The sequence below is a fragment of the Argiope bruennichi genome, chromosome 11 (genome assembly GCF_947563725.1).
Source record: "Argiope bruennichi chromosome 11, qqArgBrue1.1, whole genome shotgun sequence".
Taxonomy (NCBI): Eukaryota; Metazoa; Arthropoda; class Arachnida; order Araneae; family Araneidae; genus Argiope; species Argiope bruennichi.
The window spans coordinates 47986815-48008299 of NC_079161.1; the positions used below are offsets into that span (position 1 = coordinate 47986815).

General features: G+C 28.6%; 1 protein-coding gene across 6 annotated transcripts in view; it reads left to right on the plus strand.

The window, feature by feature from the left end:
• LOC129956874 (tight junction protein ZO-1-like) overlaps nucleotides 1-21485 on the plus strand; it is a 540535-nt gene that overhangs the window by 418359 nt on the left and 100691 nt on the right. For 5 of the 6 annotated variants that reach the window (XM_056068845.1, XM_056068847.1, XM_056068846.1 and 2 more), the window contains one exon: nucleotides 16946-16993. In XM_056068845.1, the coding sequence (XP_055924820.1) occupies nucleotides 16946-16993 (48 nt within the window). Of the gene's footprint in view, nucleotides 1-12787; nucleotides 13182-16945; nucleotides 16994-21485 lie in introns of those variants that run through there. The other variant, XM_056068849.1, reaches the window with a different exon arrangement.

Sequence of the window (21485 nt, forward strand, 5' to 3'; positions counted from 1 at the left end):
GAGTTGATTGCAGTTTGAAATTGAATAAATAAAAGCTGCCAAATGTAAAATTATAAATTAAAAAAAATGTTGTCAATTTAAAACAAATTATTAAAGAATTTGCGACTCTGTTATAGACAAATTTCTTTTAAAAAATATTTAAAAAGTACTTTCTTATTTTTTTTTTAAATTTTAACTTAAAATTGATTAGATTTATCCCGATAAAACAAAGAAACTTCAATCAAAAATTCCTTTAAAAACTAAAAGAAATGTTTTTTTTTCTTTTCTTTTAACTAAAAGAAATGTTGTTTTTTAATTAAAAAAAATGGTATAAATCTTACAATTAGTGCTGAAATGATAATGAATAAATGAACTAAGAAATGTGCATTTTTCCATCCATTCTTTAAATACTGTGGTTCGACTGATAAATAATGCGAAATTTTCATCTTTTTCACATTGAAACGTTTTAACAAACGTATTTTTATATTTTAATGAAGCCTCAAAATAATTGTAGAATCTTTCTAAATGAAAAATTAATTTTTACTTTAGTTCTGTAACTGCAAAAACGTATTAAGAAATTAATTTGGATTCGAGATTTGTTTTCGAGATATGATTCGAGGAAAATTATTTAATTTTATGTTTTCATTTACGTGTTATGGCAGTACCATTGAATTTCTTCAAATTAAGATCACGTGTTGTTGATATTTTGGAATATTATTCTATAACATTCCTAATTAATTAAAATTTGCATGATTTATATACAAGGGGTGTTAAATCCCAAATCCCATTGATTAACGAGCCGAAGGATTCCCTGTTCCTAGAATTCCTGTGGCCGTGACGACACCCAGTCCTTCACAGCGTCCTTGAGTTCGCCGTCCGAGTTGAAGCGCTTCCCTTTCAGATGTTTTTTCAGGAGACCAAACACTTGAAAATCGCAGGGCGACATGTCCGAGCTGTAGGGCGGATGGTCGTGGTGCTCCCACTTGAACTGGGCCAGTTCCGCATGGGTGACTCTGGAGACGTGTGGACTCGCGTTATCATGGAGCATTTAAAAAAAATTAATTAGTATGTTTTTAGCTAGTTTTCGAAATATTCTTGCCCAAAAATTATTTCTACTGCATCTTAATATATATAATGTACAATATAATATAATTATAACAATTTCTTTTTTTTTTGCTTTATTTCTTTATTTTTCAAAAAAATGTTAAGCTCATTTTACATTAATATGTTTAATTTTTGAAGCGAAAATCAAATCGTTTTTATTCGTGTTTTATTCATATTTCATTGTAGGCTTTCCCCCCACCCCCACCCTGTAGCTGATGAGCATATCAATAAAAATTTAGCTTCATTTTCCATGCTGAGCGTGTTTTATTGTATAGTATATATATAATATAATATAATATAATATATATATATATATATAATCTATGATATAACTAAATGTATAAATATGTAGGTAAACAATATTAGCAAAATGCATAGCACAATGAAAAGACCAATGCAAGCCATAAAATAGTCTAATATATTATGTCTATCGAAATTTGAACAAAAATATTTTGCTCATAGAGTTTATTAAAACCAAACTGCTCAAAATATTTAATTATAGTTTTTGCCATTTATTAACCCCAGGAAACAAATTAGTTGCCAAAGGTGGCTAATAAATGAAATAAATGTCGTTTTCTTAAAATCATTCAGTATATAGCATCTCCTGTTTGCAACATCGACCTGAAGTCGCATCAAATATAAACTCGTCTCTAGGCCAATCCCACTTTCCCCAAACACAATCAATTTAAACGCCCTTCTATGGAAATAGCCACTTCATGTTTAAACCATAAGTTTCACCCTATCTCCCATTGCGATGATAGAGGTTTAATAACAGGGTTGTTCCGGTGCTGCCACGACCCCCTACACTTACTTTAAACACCCCCCTGCTCTCACGCCAGGGCTGAGAAAAGCCCGCATTTAAAATTTCTTATTTTCTCATCCTAATTCACTTCCCCCTAGCTGTACGACAGTAACAGCTGTTGGAGCAAAATATCCATTTTGTTTCTGTCCCGGCACTGCCCTATGCTGGAAGGGGTCCAAAACGGTTTTATAGTCTATTTCGAACGGAATTTACAGATGGAAAAAAAGAAACGCTTTTATCTTCTTTCTCTAAAAGCGTCTTCAATAACCCGGGAAAGGAATAATGCAGAAGAATAGGACGCAGATCCTGCTTTCTTTATTTTAAAAATATTCACGAAATAGTCGCGAAGGAAGGGAAAATGCAACGCAAAAATGTTAAGGGGGGGCTGCGTTGTGTTTATAATCCTGTATTTCCCATCTGATTTTTTTATTATTATTATTTTTAAAAAACGAAAGAAAGTTGTGAAAGGTATGAGTGTGTAATGGTATGTCTTTGTTTTCGCAACTTTTTATAAAAATGGCTGAATTTTGTTATATGTTTTGTTAGTTTCATGATATTTTGATGCAACGATCAGGGTGTTGGTACGTGGTAATTTGTGTCTTTGGTATTGAAATCTAATTTTACGAAAAAACATCATTATTTACATACATTGGCCTACCATTGTTCGTATACATTGGCCTACCATTGTTCGTATACATTGGCCTACCATTGTTCGTATACATTGGCCTATCATTATTCGCATACATTGGCCTATCATTAATCGTATACATAAACTTATCACTGTTCGTATAAATAAACCTATCATTATTCGTATACATAAACCCATCATTACTCTTATACATAAGCCGATCATTATCCGTATGATAAACTTATCATTATTCGTATGCATAAACTTATCATTATCCGTATGCATATAAACTCATCATTATTCGTATATATAAATTTATTATTCTTATACATAAACTTGTCATTATTCGTATACATAAACTCATCATTACTCTTATACATAAGCCGATCATTATCCGTATGATAAACTTATCATTATTCGTATGCATAAACTTATCATTATTCGTATGCATATAAACCCATCATTATTCGTATACATAAATTTATTATTCTTATACATAAACTTATTATATTTCGTATGCATAAATCTATCATTATTCGTATACATAAACCCATCATTACTCGTATGCTTTACTCGTATACATAAGCCCATCATTACTCATATACATAAGCCCGTCATTACTCGTATGCATTTGCCCATCATTACTCGTATGCATTTGCCCATCATTACTCGTATGCATTTGCCCATCATTACTCGTATGCATTTGCTCATCATTACTCGTATGCATTTGCCCATCATTACTCTTATACATAAGCCCATCATTACTTGTATACATATTACATTACTTGTATTATATTTCGTATGCATAAATCTATCATTATTCGTATACATAAGCCCATCATTACTCATATACATAAGCCCGTCATTACTCGTATGCATTTGCCCATTTCTGTATTACTCTTATACATAAGCCCATCATTACTTGTATACATAAGTTCATTCTTATTCGTATACATAAGGCCATCATTACACGTATGCATATGCCCATCATTTTCCGTATACATAAATTTATCATTATTCATATACATAATCCTATCTTTGTTCACATACATAAACTTATCATTATTCGTATACATAAACTTATTCGTATACATAGCACTATCATTATTCGTATTTATAAACTTGTCATGATTCGTGTATATAAACTTATCATTATTCGTATATACAAACTTATTATTATACGTATAAATAAACTTATCATTATTCATATACATATGCCTATGATTTTCCGTACACATAGACCCATCATTATTCGTATACATAAATTTTTCATTCTTATACATGAATTTATTATTATTCGTATGCATAAATCTATCATTGTTCGTATGCATTAACTTATCATTTTTCGTATACATTGCGAAGTATTGTAACCTTCAAAACGTTCGATCTCAATATTTTGACGAGTCTCCGGCTTCCAAACCTAGCCGAGTCCATAGCATATTTGAAATTATAGCTATCTGTCTGTCAGTACGACACTTCAGAATCATTTTGAGCTAGTTGGAGGAAATTTAGTATGCTGCCTCGACAGCAAATTTTAAGCAAAATTCATTTATAGGTTGTTTGTATGACTCTTTATCTGACCGCGTGCAAATACGGCTCGATAACTACAAAAACTGAAAGAGCTAGATGGATAAAATTTGGTATTCAGTTTTACCGTCTAAAGTTATATTTGTCATCGATTTGACTGGCTTGCTTGCTGTATATTCACTTTCAACTAAAGACAATAACTCAAAAATGCAATGATTTAGACAAGTGAAATTTGGTTAGTTATTAAAATTGTAGTTATACTTAAAAATGCATGCAGCCAGAATTTAATTTAATCTCTTTGAAAAATATAATCGATTATTAATTTTTAGTTCATTTCATTGAAAATGAAACTTTAAACTAACTGTTTTCATTTTTTTACCTAACCGTTTTTATCTGAAACTAAACTAACTGTTTTCATCTGAAGATTTGCTGAACTGCCTTTAAACAACAAAAATAATTATGAAAATTTAAATATATACTCAGATATGGGTGTTAGTTTCCCATTTGCAAAAAAAAAAAAAAAATCATAATAAAATAGTAAAAAAAAAAGTATAACTATCAATAATTATTTTAAATTTATATTTTAATTTCGAATACCCGATAAAATTTACAAGCGTTGACAAATGTTTAAAACCCCGCTTTTGCCGTTTCTGGAATGAATAGTACATTTTTCTTTTCATTAATTATGGAGAGAAACAACGACGCTTTGTTACTGCGCATGCGGAGAAACAGAAATTCTTACTACTCTTTTGACAGTACCTTTCCTTCATTAACTATAAAAAAGAATGATCACGCTTTGTTACTGCGCCTGCGCAGCAATAGAAATTGGTAATTTTTGGAAGTTTTCAGCCTACGGAGAGAGTCATTTGCTAGATTACCCCCTGAATATTTTAAAACTTTAAAATGAATGCTGTTAGATTATTCATAAATTAAAACATTGCGTGGAAACTGTTTTGCAAAAAAATAAGTGAATATATATTTACACACTGAAAAAAAGTGGGTATACTGTAATTTCGCAGTGCCCATGAACTGATCAGAGCCCTGACTTTTTTCATTCAATCGGAACTTCGCTTTACAAAAATTGAAACAAGCTTTATACTTTATTCCTAAATTTAGGCTTTATAGTTTATTATTAACCAGTATATAATCGTCCAGCGAAATCTGTTACGCCAGCTTCTGTGTTTTAACCAACTTCTGTTTAGTCATTTAGTGACTCAGACAGGTTTATTTTATGCGAATAAAACTAAATATAAATAATAGTAATGGCATTGTGAACTTCACTTTTTATTTTTAACATTTTATATTAAATTATATCAATGAACTTAGTTTTGAACTTTTTTATTATGTACACTTGCATTTTATCCCAAACAGAATCCAGAATTGTTTTTTTTTTCAGTTCTATTTAATACTGTAAAAGGCTAAGGTTAAAAGCCAGATTGAGAAATATCCAGTCAATAAAAATGCTATTGGATTGTGGGTTATATCAAGATTCATTCATTTTATACTCGTTTTACGGTTTCATTTACTTTCTTTCAGGAATTTATTTTGTATTTGGCAATATATATTTTTTTTCTTTAAATACATTACTATTTGTTTTAAACCGATTTTATTTGAGTTTTTGTAAACATTATGTATAAAGAAACAAAGGTTAAGGACTTAGATAATTACATGATGAATGGCAAAATAAAGCTAAGAAAATAAAAATTAATAACGAAATTGCTAACTTCATAGTTTATTTATATTTTTTAATGTTGGGTTATAACAAAGGTTAATGAGCTGAGGTCTGCTGATTCATAATGTTATTCTCACTTCATTTTGAATTTATTTTTTATTGTTTATTTTCTTTCAGAGTCGATCACTATTCGTTTCAATGTGATTTCAGAGATTAGGTTTGATTTCAGTATGTATAAATATTATGAATACGGATTACACTATTGCAAAGAAACAAAACTTTTATTAAATATTTGCATCTAAAGTGTATTACAAAATAATATATATTTTTAAATATCTTAAGCACCATGTGGACGTGCATGAAAGTTTCTAATACAACTTTCTGTAATCTTCTACATTGCATATTGTTTACAGAAAGTTGCCTGTCTAGGCAAGCACATCTTCTAGTAATATAATACTCATAATTCTGTATCCATTTTTAAAAATGCAATTATTTCTGTTTTCAGAAATTTATGAATAGGATTATGAGAAACTTTGGGTAAAATATTTAATCGAATTTCCCTATATATTTTAATAAGCTTGTCTTATTTTTGAGATATACTGTACGGAACAGAAATTAAATATGCTATTTTTAATAATTAGTCGCCCGATTTTGATTCCATGGAAATTCCATCTTGAGATCCCCTCTTTTTTTTTTTTTATTGCTTTTACCATACTTTCATTATTAGTGTTATTTCGGAGCAAATTTTTTTTTTTTTTTTTGCGTGAATTCATATTTCTTGTGAAGTAAAAATGCCCAACAAAAAAAGCAATGTTAAATTACTTTCTTAAGAGCCATTATACATATTTAATGAGGCAAAGGTTCTGTTCTACGTTTAATTAATGATGGGGTTTTTTTTCAAAGTGTCTGCCATTAATTATTAAAAGAGAATTTTTTTTTTCTCTTCCCATTGAAACCTATTAATTTTTTTAAAAAAAAATTCTGATAAGATTTATTAAATGTATTTAATATGAAGATGGGACAAATCAGCGTAGAATGTATTGACTTTAATCTCCAAGTAGGAATTATGGTATAGGTTAATGCGAGAATTTCATATTACTTTGATTCAACAAGTGGTATTAGTTTTATTATTTATCGATAATCATGATGGAATTTCATTTATCGTGTGCATTTGTACCAGATATTATTGAATGTGCTCGCTGCCATGACTCACGCCTGTGATTCGGACCTTTCATCTAGTTAGATGACTTCTTCTGTATTGTAGTACAAAGGCGTAATCTTATAAAATTATAAGTGTGAAACACAGGCAAGAATTAAATCACGAGTAATGGCTATCAACCTGTTAAATATTTAGTGTAAGATTTTATCGGTTTTAAATTCAAAAATTATTTATAATTATTGCGTCTATTACAAATGACTTAAACGTGTTTATGAGCAATAGTTGGAAGGCAAAATATTGATACATTATAAATGAAAGCCAAAGGTTTTGATGCGATATAGAAGGAAGCCAAAAGCGTTGATACTGTACAGGAGCAAGCCAAAAGTTTTGATTTTATGTAGAAGCAAGCCAAAAGTTTTGATATTCACAGAAGCAAGCCAAAAGTTTTGATGCTATGTAGAAGAGAGCCAAAAATTTTGATGCTATGTAGAAGCAAGCCAAGAATTTTGATGCTATGTAGAAGCAAGCCAAAAGTTTTGATGCTATGTAGAAGCAAGCCAAAAGTTTTGATGCTATGTAGAAGCAAGCCAAAAGTTTTGATGCTATGTAGAAGCAAGCCAAAAGTTTTGATGCTATGTAGAAGCAAGCCAAAAGTTTTGATACTATTTTGAAGCAAGCCAAAAGTTTTGATGCTATTTGGAAGCAAGCCAAAAGTTTTGATGCTATTTGGAAGCAAGCCAAAAGTTTTGATGCTATTTGGAAGCAAGCCAAAAGTTTTGATGCTATTTGGAAGCAAGCCAAAAGTTTTGATTTTATGTAGAAGCAAGCCAAAAGTTTTGATGCTATGTAGAAGAGAGCCAAAAATTTTGATGCTATGTAGAAGCAAGCCAAAAGTTTTGATGCTATGTAGAAGCAAGCCAAAAGTTTTGATGCTATGTAGAAGCAAGCCAAAAGTTTTGATACTATTTTGAAGCAAGCCAAACGTTTTGATGCTATTTGGAAGCAAGCCAAAAGTTTTGATGCTATTTGGAAGCAAGCCAAAAGTTTTGATTTTATGTAGAAGCAAGCCAAAAGTTTTGATGCTATGTAGAAGAGAGCCAAAAATTTTGATGCTATGTAGAAGCAAGCCAAGAATTTTGATGCTATGTAGAAGCAAGCCAAAAGTTTTGATGCTATGTAGAAGCAAGCCAAGAATTTTGATGCTATGTAGAAGCAAGCCAAAAGTTTTGATGCTATGTAGAAGCAAGCCAAGAATTTTGATGCTATGTAGAAGCAAGCCAAAAGTTTTGATGCTATGTAGAAGCAAGCCAAAAGTTTTGATGCTATTTTGAAGCAAGCCAAAAGTTTTGATGCTATTTGGAAGCAAGCCAAATGTTTTGGTACTATATAACAGAAATCCAAAAGCTTTGATACTATGTAGAAGCAAGCCAAAAGTTTTGATACTATAAAAAACAGTAAAATTTTCTGCAAGTTTATAATAGATCTTGTAATTTTAAACAATGAAAAAAAGATGGAATCGTTATATATTAGTACTATGGTGGCGGGAAACTTTTCTTGTGATCGTCGAGACGACTTTACTTCCGTTTCATCAGAAATTCTTTTTCGTCGGGCCCCAATGTGGTGGAATGTAGATTATTATGATCCATGCAGGAAGCAACAGGACGAATGTTTTTAGGAACATTTCTTTTAATAATCACATTCACACACTAAACAAGCACAAACACATAGACAAGACATTCACGCGCACGGCTTCACAGTTCAGCATCACATCTCATTCTAAATACAACTCAATGCACTATGGGATGACATATGGGATGGCCTAATCAGGTATCGCCATCTAGTATCCAAAAGAAAAGATAAGAGTAATGCAACTGCTACAGTACTATAATATGTATACTAGCCCGTGCACAAATATAGAAAACTTTTTTACTAACAATGGTTTGGGAGACAAAATTTTGATACTTTATAGAAGAAAGTCAAAGGTTTTGATACTATATAGAAGGAAGCCGAAAGTTTTGATCTATGTAGAAGTAAACCAAAAATTTTCATACTATATAGAAGCAATCAAAAAGTTTTAGTACTTACAGAAGCAAGCCAAAAATTTTCATACTATATGGAAGCAGACAAAAAATTTTGATACTTACAAATGCAAGCAAAAAGTTTTGATACTTACAGGAGCAAGCAAAAAGTTTTGATATAGTATAGGAAAGAAGCCAAAAGTTTTGATACTCTACTGGAGCAAGCCAAAAGTTTTGATAATTTACATAATAGTAAAATTTTCTGTAAGTTTATTATAGATCCTATAATTTTGATCAATAAAGAAAAGAGAACCATTCTGTCTTAATGGTACAATACAAGGTGTTCATTAATTATTGTCGGGGTTTCCGTACCTCATAACTTTCGAATAAAAAATATTACGCAAAAACCCGATTATGTATTCGTAAATTACAACTCAAAGAATTTTATTAATGATATTAAAAAGATTAATGAATTTGCACATGGCTGCCCTTCGTGGCTCGTAACACATCGAGACGAAATTCGATTTCCCAGCAAGTGTTTTCCAGCATTTGTGGGGTAACATTTTGGATCGCAGTAACAATTCTGCGCTTCAGTTCATCAAGGGAGGGCACAGGGGTCTTGTACACAATGTTCTTGAGAAACCCCCATAGAAAGAAGTCCAGCGGTGTTATATCTGGTGATCTCGGAGGCCATGGGATTGGTCCACCTCTCCCATACCATCTGTCGGAAAGTTCATGCCCCATTGTGGGGGTGCACCAACCTGTTGAAATATCACATCTGGCTGGTGTTGCTGCATGTGAGGAACCGCATACATCTCCAGCATGTGAAGGCTTGTCACGGAGTTTATTGTTGTTTCAGCAAAGAAGAAAGGTTCAATAACATCAGTATGTGATAAAGCGCACCAAACATTCACCTTTGGACTTCCAATTCTCGATAACCGTGCGGGTTCTCCGAGCCCCATATTCTACAGTTATGTTTATTCACTTTTTCTGACACATGAAAAGTGGAATCGTCACTGAAGAACCATTTCCGAAGGTAATTTTCATCAGCCTTAATTCGAGTCAAAATTTGTTCAGCGAATTTACGAATACATAATCGCCTTCAGCTGAATGCCTACAAAGTGCAAATTGAGCAAGCTTTACACTTTAATATCATTAATAAAATTCTTTGAGTTGTAATTTACGAATACGTAATCGATTTTTGCGTAATATTTTTTATTCGAAAGTTATGGGGTACGGAAACCCCGACAATAATTAATGAACACCCTGTATATGAGCTGACCCGTATTCAAATGTGGAAAAATCTGTTGCTTTAGCATCTTTATTAATTGTTAAGAAAATGTTGAAGATGAAATTTACCAGAAAAATAAGAGACAAATGGGCGATAGGATGAATATCATCTAAAAAAAAATTTTTTTTTTTTTATGCTTATTACTTTAGAAGTAGCTATATCCCATTGCGATATGTATTTGATGTAAGTCAGGATCTAACATAATTATCGTCACAAAAACATCTGAAGAAATGAAGAAAAAGAGTTAAATAGTTAATCCATCAGAATATTCCAAGCTCGTGGGAAAAAATGAAAACGATTTTTTTTTTTTCATGGCTCAGCTGTTACTTAACATTTAAGTCCCATGTTTAATTATGTGTATTATTTTGCTACAATGGTCAATCTAAAGAAACATTGGTGTAAAAAGAACGACATTATGATATTTTTGAAAAAATGAAAATGGGGAAAAATGAGGATATTACATTTCATCTTGACTTTTTTATTCGCTTGAAAAACATTAAAAAAAAAGATAAAAATAAAATAAAATAAATAAAACAGCGCGAATGGTTTTCCCTAAATTTTCTCGCATATAATAAATGTACTGGTGCATCGTTAATCAACGGCGAATAATAGTTATGAAATAGCCTGTTGGCGTGCAATTTTTGGCAATTAATCGCTGGAAGGCGTTTAATACACAGTAACCAGAAAGTATTATATATTTTAACAATATTCTTCCCTGCCAATTAAAAACAAAATTTGACACAAATTTACAATATTAATTATAAAATCCCATACCTAAGTACATCTGTTTAAATCCTTGTGTTTTTGAATTATTTCGTTTATAAACTACTTGAAAGTTCAGACCAACAAACAGTCAACTCCTTGAAGAGCTAGGTTCCAAATTCAATAGGTTCTCCACACTTTAGATGTTAAATCTGCTTACAGAATTTTGCCCACCTAGATCTCTTTGTTTTGTACTTATCCCGTTAATTTTTATTTGGATAAGCTAAACAGAAAGACGTCCTCTGAATGGATTTCATTCAAAATTTAATAAAAACCTAAAAATTTTGTGTAAAAATAATGTACCAAATTTCATCCGTCTACCTGAAGGCTTTTTTTTTTCCTTTAGTCATCGGATTTACAGTCAGACAGACAGACAGAATTCCACAAATGAAATCCAAGTGGCTTTGTTTACTGATACATGAAAGTAAAAATTTGTCAAAATATATAGACTACATTAGGATATGAAAAAACCATATCATTTTGTTGTTAATTCAACTAGAGAAATAATAATTGTTTAAATATTACAATATATGTATTCTAAAACTAAAGAAAACTTTAACAAATTTTTACCAGTTTTGTTGATTAAACAACAAAAGGATTTTTGCAGTTAAAGCTAGTTGGGTCAGTAAATTTTTATATAAATTAAACCGATTATTTAATGAATGGAAATTTTATTCCATTTGTGGAATTATTTGTTGTGTTATTTATTGCCTTTTATTCGAATTTTTAATCTTTTACTAATCGTTCATATCTTCTATCACATGGAAAACATGAAATATTAACATGTAGCTGAATATAATTCGTCTTTAATTTATTTTTCTTGTGCTGATTAAATTGTTAAATTCATCTTTAGAAAATACTTTTCATTTGCTTTTATAAAATAATAAGTAACGAACTCGTAAGTTATCATTATTTCTAACCAAAAATATTTTCTTGAAATTTAAACGATAGAATTCATAATACTCTTCACTTTTTTTTTTTTTTTTTGAATGCATGACAGATTTTTGACATATTTGATGTGTGTGGTTGACATATCGTGTGATTTGGCGTACTAACAACACCAGTTGATTACGAAAATATAATTGTTTTAAAATATCCCTATAATTATTCAAAAAAGCTTTCATTTCTTATCATTAATTATTTTTAAATGTTAATTACTTCTTTTATAAATAATTTACAAAATCACATTTGAAAACCTGTTTTTTTCTTTTGCAACATAAATAATTTAATATTTAAATATAGTTATATATAAATTATATAATTATATTTACATATAGTTCTTTATTCGCGTATTCCTTTTTAAAAGTTAATTTTCATTAAGATAAATTCAAAGGAAAACGTTTTTATAAAAGCAAACGATTTCAATTACTGTTATATGTGCAGGAAATAATTTTTCATTCATGTAAGAGTTAAGTAACTAATTATTCAGTTTTAAATTTTTAAAAATCTAATTTCAATATCAAAGAATTGAAGAAAGAAAAAATATGATTTCAAATACAAAAAAAAAAAAAAAAAAAAAAAAAATATTTATAAATAATTATAAACTTGAAACAAATTATAGCATTGCAGTTTTACTTGTATGATAACATTACGAAGTTCAAAGTTATTTAAATGACTCATCTTAAAAAGTGTTTTTTATCTTTAATTTATTTCATTCTTAACCATACGATCAATGAAAAAAAGTACAATCTTATTTTCACGTATCAAAAGATCTCGCGATAGTATTTAGAAACATAAACAATTTATCAACTGTTTAGTTTCCCATGGCCTATAGTGTTGACAGGCTATGGCAATAGATAAGCATTTCAGACGATTTCCTCTAAAACCACAGTAGTGATAAAAGTTAGAGCCGGTAGTTTAATAATCGTGGTCCCGCTCGCAAGCGACCAGCATTAACAAAATGGTCTTCAATTGCCTTTAATTCTGAGTCCCGGCTTTTATTTTATTACTAGAATGTTTATTCATCGCTGTTGCTCATCACACGTGATTGGACTAATTAAACGTCGAGGAATAGCTTTAGAATGGAATGTCCACGACGATGGATGTTTGTGTTCGCATTTACAGTCAGATAATTAATATGCATAGCTGATTGCATCGCTTCTGAACGCCAGCAATGAGCGATGGAACATTCCATGATTCGTCTGTTAATGAAATTTTTAAAACTTTTGAAGCCGAAGCTGAGAGCGATGAGTGTGCCATTGCCACATGCAGAGCTGAAATTAAAATTCCATCTTCGAAGGTAGGTTGATAGTTGATGCTTGTCATGGATTTCGCTGTCTTTTGGCGGGAAAATGAATGGAATTCTGTGTTTTTAAATCGATTCTTTTTTTTTTTTTTTTTTGGATACCATTTTGTGGAAAAACGATTTTATTTTCTTTGAAATTTTGCATTATTGAAACTATTTTTCTCTGTATTTCATACAGTAAGTGTTCTTAGTGATTTTTTCATTTTTTTTTTTTTTTGTATTGCCCATTTCTGCTTTATATTGAATTTAAAGAGTCTCGCTTTTGTTTTTGTAAAAGATCTGTTGCCAACGTTTTATAGAAATCTTTATTCCCATCCCCCCTAACCCCCCCCCCCCAAAAAAAAGTCAACGTTTTACTGATACAGGCTCTTATTAAAGTTTATTTGTTATTCTATAGTAATAGACATAGTTGGCAGTATCTCTCTCTCTCTTTTTCTTTCTTTTCTTTATTTTTTTCCCCCATTTTTTTGCAAATTGCAGTTTACAAACAACTTAAGTTTGTTCTTCAAAATTTTACATAAATAACTTTTAATTAATAATTAATTAATTTTAAATAATATAACTTCCGAAGAAGTAGAAACACTTTGTTTTTAACTCTTTTAATATGTTTTGAGTTTTCAGTATTTTTTTGAAAAAAATGTTTCGATTCTTTGAATTATAAAGAAAATCAAATTATCGAATAGCACAGTCTATCATCAAATATCGAATCGAATGTCGAGAAAACATTTAGCACAATTTTTCATTGTTTCTTCCCTTGTTAATTTCTATATTCATTTGATCCGGGTATTTTTTTTTCTTACATTTTTGGCATATACAATATATAAAGAATGGTGGTATTTTAAACAGAGAAAAATGTTTGCTAAATCCTATCGTACAACCTACATATGGAAAAAAAAAAAAAAAAAAAAAAAACATATGTACAATAAATAAAAGCTGATTCATTACTAAAAGTGTAAATTTCTGAGATGGGGGTGGATTTTTTCTTTATGTTTGATTTCCCATGATTTAATTTGATTAGATTATGAAATCGTAAATTTCGAGGATAGAAAATTATTGTTACAAATATGTTCTTCTTATATATGATCCCATGTGAATAAATAGGCAGAGAAATATTTGTAACCCACAATTATCATATGATAAACCTCGTATGCCGATTTTTAAATAATATATTAAATTGTTTGTGAACTACTAACTAAATAATCTACTTATTTTTAAATACATAGCAGAAAATTTATGATATCTATTTTTGTGTTCCATATATTGATGCGAAAATATTATTAATTGTCCAAAATTAATTAAGCTTAAAATTATTTAATGTATTAATTCTATTTCGTGATGTAAATTTAAAAAAAAAAATTACTTTTTTTTAATTCAATAATGTAAAGCGTTGTCTTATTTTTGTTGGAAGCAACCCATGTTTTGCTGATTAGCTTTTAAATTCCAAATTCAATCATAATACAATAACATTAAAGCTTTAAGCTTCCCTAACACGAAAGAAAAGAGGACGAGCGAATGTAAATTAATAATAATAATTTATTAATTAATTAACAAATAAATAAAATAAGGCCATTAAATTCATTAAAATGTCCATACTTGAAAGTGATGATTACACTTTTTCAATTAAAAAAAAAAAAATCAAGAACGAAGATTCCTTGGCTTCAGAATAAACCATTTTTAATTTTTGCCAAACGATTTTTATTCAAAACAGATAAATCCTAAATTTTTCGAAAATCTGGGGGAAAAATTTGATGGGAAAAAACGTTTGATAATCTGTAGATTAAAATTATTTTCCATTAGTCAATAACATTTTTTTAATATGATTTTTATTTTTTATTTTAGAGATTTTCTCTTCTAAGTTTTAATTTATATTATTCTCTATGAAAGAATTATTTAATTGCTTATTATAGCTCTCTATTCTGTCTTTGCCATTTATTCATAAATTGAAAAGAGAGTACAACATAATTATGCTTTTAAGCATCAAATAATGGAATGATTAGATTAGACTAACATTGTAATGCACTTTTCCCTTTATTATTAAACCTTTTCGATATGCATGCTTGCTATGTACTTGATTTAGAAAATGGTAACCAAAAAAAGATAATTCATTTATTTTTTTAATTCTTTCCTTTGTATCTAATTAGATGTGAATCAGAATTTTCATATCTAAAACTAAGTATTTTCTACAGATTTGTTTCTTATTATGAGCGTAAAATGTTTTTGAATACCATTAATATCTATTTCTAGCCAGATGTATAAAATTTGGTACGTGATGTCTACACAAAATTGCGCATTTTATTAATATTTAGTTTAAAATATTGTTCTTAAACGTCGGCACATTTTAGTTACTCTGTGCAATAAACTCAAAAAACTCAAAAAGTCATGCTGCCATACGTTGAACAAAAATTTGCCATATATTTTTAATTATTCTATTTATTTAATATATCTGTGCACTGGCATTTGCATTTAAATGTCTGTAATGTATAATTTTTATCATTGTGTACATCAGTATTAAGAGTGCGTACAAAAGTGCTTACTTCATAGATGTTTTATCTACAAAAAGCGCTTTATTTATCGGTATGTGCCTGCAAAATGTCCTTTATTCGTAGGTTTTTTTTACCTGCAAAATGTGCTTCATTCTTAAATACAATACCTGCAGAAAGCGTTTTATTTCTAACATAATATTCTGAAATAACGTTGTAGCATTCCTTTGTCCGCAGGCACAGACTATAAAAATAATGGTATCCTTATTTATTTGCATAATGTAATTTTCTGACATTACAATTTTCTTGTTGTTCAAAAATTAATTAGAATAATTTAAGTTTTAGGTTTGTTGTTTTTCTCACTATGACCATTTTACTTGTGCTCCCCGAAACAAATCTTGATTTCAAAATTCCCCATAGTTGCTACACGTTCTTCTTATTTGGTTCAATAAAGTACTATAATATCATCTCCTAATTTTTTTAAAAAATATTCTTTTTCTAAATATGCAAAAAAATATGACAAAACTCTTTTCAATTACTTCAAATTATATGATTAAACGCAATTAGTGTTGTGGAAGCATATTGAATTGCATAATAATCTATAAAACACAATTTATCTCCTACCCTGTTACTACAGTGTAACTATTGAAATATTGTTTTAAAAAAGAATTAATAACAAAGTTTAGCGCTTGTTATGCAAAGTAAAAAAAAAATAAATATAACAAGAATATCGTTTTCTATAAACCATTTGTATAGATATTATTTTCAATGAGGATATTATTCGTTGTAATTAAATGCAGTTATTGTAGTATTCTACCTTATGAAAGCCAATGCTTTAAAAATGAATCATTATCGAATTGTATTAGTAGCAACTGTAGCTTCTTTCAGTTTTATTCACTTTAATATTATTGTTATTATTATATTAAAGCGAATAAAATCGACATTTCTTTGAATTTAATGGACGGAGATATAATCTACTTCCATTAAACAAATTACATTACAAACAAATAATATTTCAGAAACTTTATTTGTATATGGAAAATATTTTTTACTTTCAATTTAATTTATTGTTTTTATTTTGTTTTAATACATTGTTCGTGAAGAATCGTTTTGAAGAAACTTCTCATTTCCCCCCCCCCAATTGTATTTTGCAATTCTGTGGGAAATTTAGCGGGAAAATATTCTGGTATGGTGTCCTCCACGTTTTTAATTTCATCATATTTGTTTGTAATTGTAATTATTTGTGTTTTAATATAATTTTATTTTTCTCTCTTTCAGGGAGCGGAGCGAGAATGTTGGGAGTTCCACAATGTCACCCTAACCAGGGTATGTAAAAAAAAAACTTTTGTTCAATTTTTTTTTTTTACCGGCTTTTATAAACTCTGCATTATCTGCAGTCAAACAATAATAATATTTCGTTTTTTACATGACAATTTTGAAAAAAAGTTCTCACTATACTTTTTTTTTATTCTGAACTATATTAGATACAATTCAATCTTGAAGAGCTGTAAAATAGTAAAGAATATTGACTGAATTTCTGCTGTTGAAATGTTCTTTAAGATTTTTTGGGTTCATTCTAATTTAAGGAATAAGAAAAATCACCTCCCAATAGTGTGATGCTATAGATAGAATCAAAATTTCTTCTGAGTAATATATTTTGGAGTGAAGAGTTAATCACTTAAAATCTGCCACGCAAATAATTTAATTAAAAATGTAATATGTAAATATCGTCTGCTCTTTTTATGCTTATTTGCTTTTTAATTATAATTTTTTAACTGTGTAAATATTATTTTGCTTTTTGTTTTTTTTATATAAAAATAAATTAGTTAAAAATTCTGATTTAAAAGTCTACATATTTTAATAGCATTATTTTTCATCAAGGTAATTATGTGAGATTGATGTCTGAAATGTATGCAATTAGTTTATCTGAAAATCCTTCCATATTATTTTCGAAATTATAAGCATTTTGGACATCAAATAAGTGTTCTGTCAATAGATATGTTTTATAAAATTAGATATTTTCATTTAAAAATTTATCATATTTTATCATTCCATATGTAATTCCTTTTTGAATTCAGAAAATCGATAAAATTATTTGGGAAATATTTTTTGAAATTCCATGAATATGTTTTACTGTAAATTTTAATGCTATAATTTCAGACACCTTGTTCCCAAATTATGTTCACGAATAGGTGTTTAGATAATTTAAAAAAATTATTTCTTTAGAACTTATTTTAATATAATTTTGGACTTTTCAAGACCATATTAATAATGGAAATATTAGGATAAAGAAAATACTTCCTGCAAATTGTAATGCAATTTAAGATTTTTCAAGATATTTTGATTAGTTACTGAGATAATATTTGAACAGTTTCTTACCTTGGGGAAGCTTTGATTGAAAAAGAAATGAAACTGCATGGAAATTTTTACTACCTATACCATATAAAATTATGTTGTTTTGGTAAAACAAAATGATTTTTGTATCTGAATGTAATCTCATGTACCGAAACTGAATTTTAATAATTTTTCTTTCTCTGAATTATTATCTTCTTTAGATTTCGTATTTACTTAAAAAATACGGTGAAGTTGAGACAGTGATAAATTAAATCGTATGTTTTAAGACTTTAATAAAAACGCTTTTAAAAAATTACAAAATAGAAAGATTTTTGTAGTTATTAAAATAAAATGAATCAATTTATTTTATAAATTTGTAACTTATTTATAAAAAAAAGTTAAGTTATTCGAAAATGAAAATAGGTTAATATTCCATCTTTTCGTTCCAAGAATATAAAATGATAACCCCTGCAGTAATTTCTCATGCCTTGCTCTTTATCCAAATATAGACCTGGCTATAATAGAAAAATATCGAAAACTTAAAGCCTGAATTTTTATTGCATTTATTGGCAAATTCTTTTTTCTTCCATTATCTGATCTCAGAAGATTGTAGAAACATTTTGTGTAAAGGGACCAAAAATCCCTAACTTATTATTATGGTGGAAAAACCAATTTCGCAATTTTGAAACATGTTCCTTGTATCTCCATTTTTAAAGCCTTACATTTTATGTTCTTTTGCACTGTTTTTTTTTTTATTGTGTTTTACAAAACTTCGTGCGGCAAAATATCTAAAAAGGGAAAGATGAATTTGCATAAAAATAAACTGGATATAAGAAGAGTTTGAAAAATGTTTCCTTGCTCACGGAGTGATTTGGGGTTGAGCATCATTTTTTATTTTATTCTTGGTATTCCCGCCCCCCTTTCTTGTGTAAAAACTTAAATCGTACGTGTTAGGAATGCACGTTTTTGGAATTTTTGCATAACGACGCGGTTATTTTTCTTGTTTCTACTCGAAGAATAATGTTTAAAGCTAATATAAATGATGTAATTTGTTGCTACATGGAAAACCAAATGCTGCTTCATTTTTGTGAAAAATATTTTCTTAATATAATAAGAGTTTTTTAAAAGATCAAATTTAAGTTGAAAAATAGTTTTTTTGTTACTGCAAACTATTTCGCTTATTAAAACCAAACTGTTTCCTCCAAAATAAAACTGAATTACTTTTTGCCATTTTTATTTTACGTAACTAAATATAGTCCTTTTTTTAAAAAACTAAATTTTAATATTTATTTGAGCTCAAAAGAAATAGAAAAAAAAAATTAAGTGTTAATTTATTATTATAATTTTTTTTCTCAGAAGTAACTATTGAAACGAATGTGAGTAACGTAATTTGATTCAAATGTGTGATAAAAAAATATTCATGAAATAAACCGCTGGGGCATCAAAATTACTTTGTTAAGAATACTTTAAAAATATGCGCTGAGATACTTTTTGTTGTCTTAATCTCTTATATTAAATAAAATTTAATTAAGTCATTTTTATTTTATTTTTGAGCGGTTAATTTTAATACATGCATTGTTATTTTGAAAGGTAAAAAAAAATAAATTATAAGCTAATTTTTATCCAAAGATATGGATTTAGTAAGCGAATTATATCGTCATTTCATAGAATGGAATTTTTCAAAAAGCTAATGTACATATAATTGCAAATAAATAATCTCTATTGGGAATAAAGTATTTCTTTTCGATTATTTATATTCAATAAGTTAATTGTTTACTAGTGATTTTTTTTGTTCCAAAACTAATATTATTCTAAAAATATGACGATAAAAAATACAATATATATTCTTTTTCATATCTAGTTACAATCGTATTTTATTTATTTCATTTTTCCTGCTATTGATTCTTGTTTTTATATTTATATTTTTTATAAAACTCTGAGATTGATTGCTTTGTCTTTTTTCAATACACTAACAATGCATGTCATTAGCGTATTTATACTAATGGTAAATATTAGATAAATATTTCATTTCTTAATAAGCGTTCAGCTGATTTGTCTCCATGCAAATCGTTTATTAAATTGAGTATTTTATTCCAAACGATAATTTAACGGGCAAATAAAATTTAGAAATGGCAAAGGAATAATCTTGCATCAGTTAACATCAATTGTAATTATTTTCATGTGGAACACATCAATTTTATCATGACTATGAAAATGGAATTTTGAAGCGTAATTAAGAGCATATCTAATGAGAGGAAATAAAAAGAACGGTAATTTTACATAATAACGCAATTTTTATTTTTAATTATGCAATATTGAAAGGCAATTTTGTTTTTCATTTTTATTTGATCGTTAAAAAATTTGAAAAGACTAAACTGCACTTCAAGAAAAAATATTTTAAAATACAAGCACATAGATGGATAGCATTTGATGTTATTCTTTCTAACCAATCCAAATTGTGTGTCTATGAATTTTGCATCGAAGTCTTGTTCCAAAAAGTTATAATTCTTTTTTCTTCATTTTTGTATGAAACTGCACTATAAATAACGATATTTAAAAAGGCAATCGTGCGTTGCCATTCACATTGAGGCAAAATATGAGTTAATATCATCGCAATACCGTTCAGTGGCAACACAAAGAATTTATTGATGTAGAGCTTACTTAGGAGTATTGAAAGCAACGCAGAAGAATGCTGAAAGTAACTGATTTTATCTACATATGAAAATAAAACGGATTTTAAGAATTCTAAAATAATAAAACCTTTTTAATAAAAATTTGTTTTACTTTCATAGATAAAATCAGTTGTTTTCAGAATTCTTCTGCGAGTTCCGTTCATTACTCCTAAGGAAGCTGTACATCAATAAATTCTTTGTGTTGCCACTGAACGGTATTGCGATGATATTAACTTTTAATTTTTACTTCTCTTCTTGCGTCTGGAAAATAACTACCACTACAACTACTTTTTCAGCTGTCTTTTTGTTATTAATAGTGACGTTCTAAGTGCCTCCAGATTGCAACAGGAAATAATATTAAATATTGAAGTGTTCGGAATGGCTGTTCTTATTTCTTTTTCTTTCCATTACCTGGACTGGAAGATACAGTAATTACTTTATCCCTTACTGAGTAATATTTCTTTTTTCATCGGCTTTTCTGGAGCTTAGTATGGAATCTCATATTGAAGATCTTTAAGAATTTTTCTAGCAGAATTTTGAGAATTTGATTTGGATTTACAAAAGTTAATATTATTATTTGTAAAAATTATAGAGTTCCATAAAGTGTATTTTCATTGTAAATAATTATTACTTTATAAACATGCGTTGTGGATTTCTGATTTTATTTCGGCGTTCATTTGAGGATTTTCTACAACATATTCATTCCCATAGGAATCATCAAAGTTTCCTGCTTTGTCATGCTCACAAAAACGTTACAAGGAAGAATCTGTAAAATTTTTAACTACGCCGTAACTTTACATTTACTCTTTTTA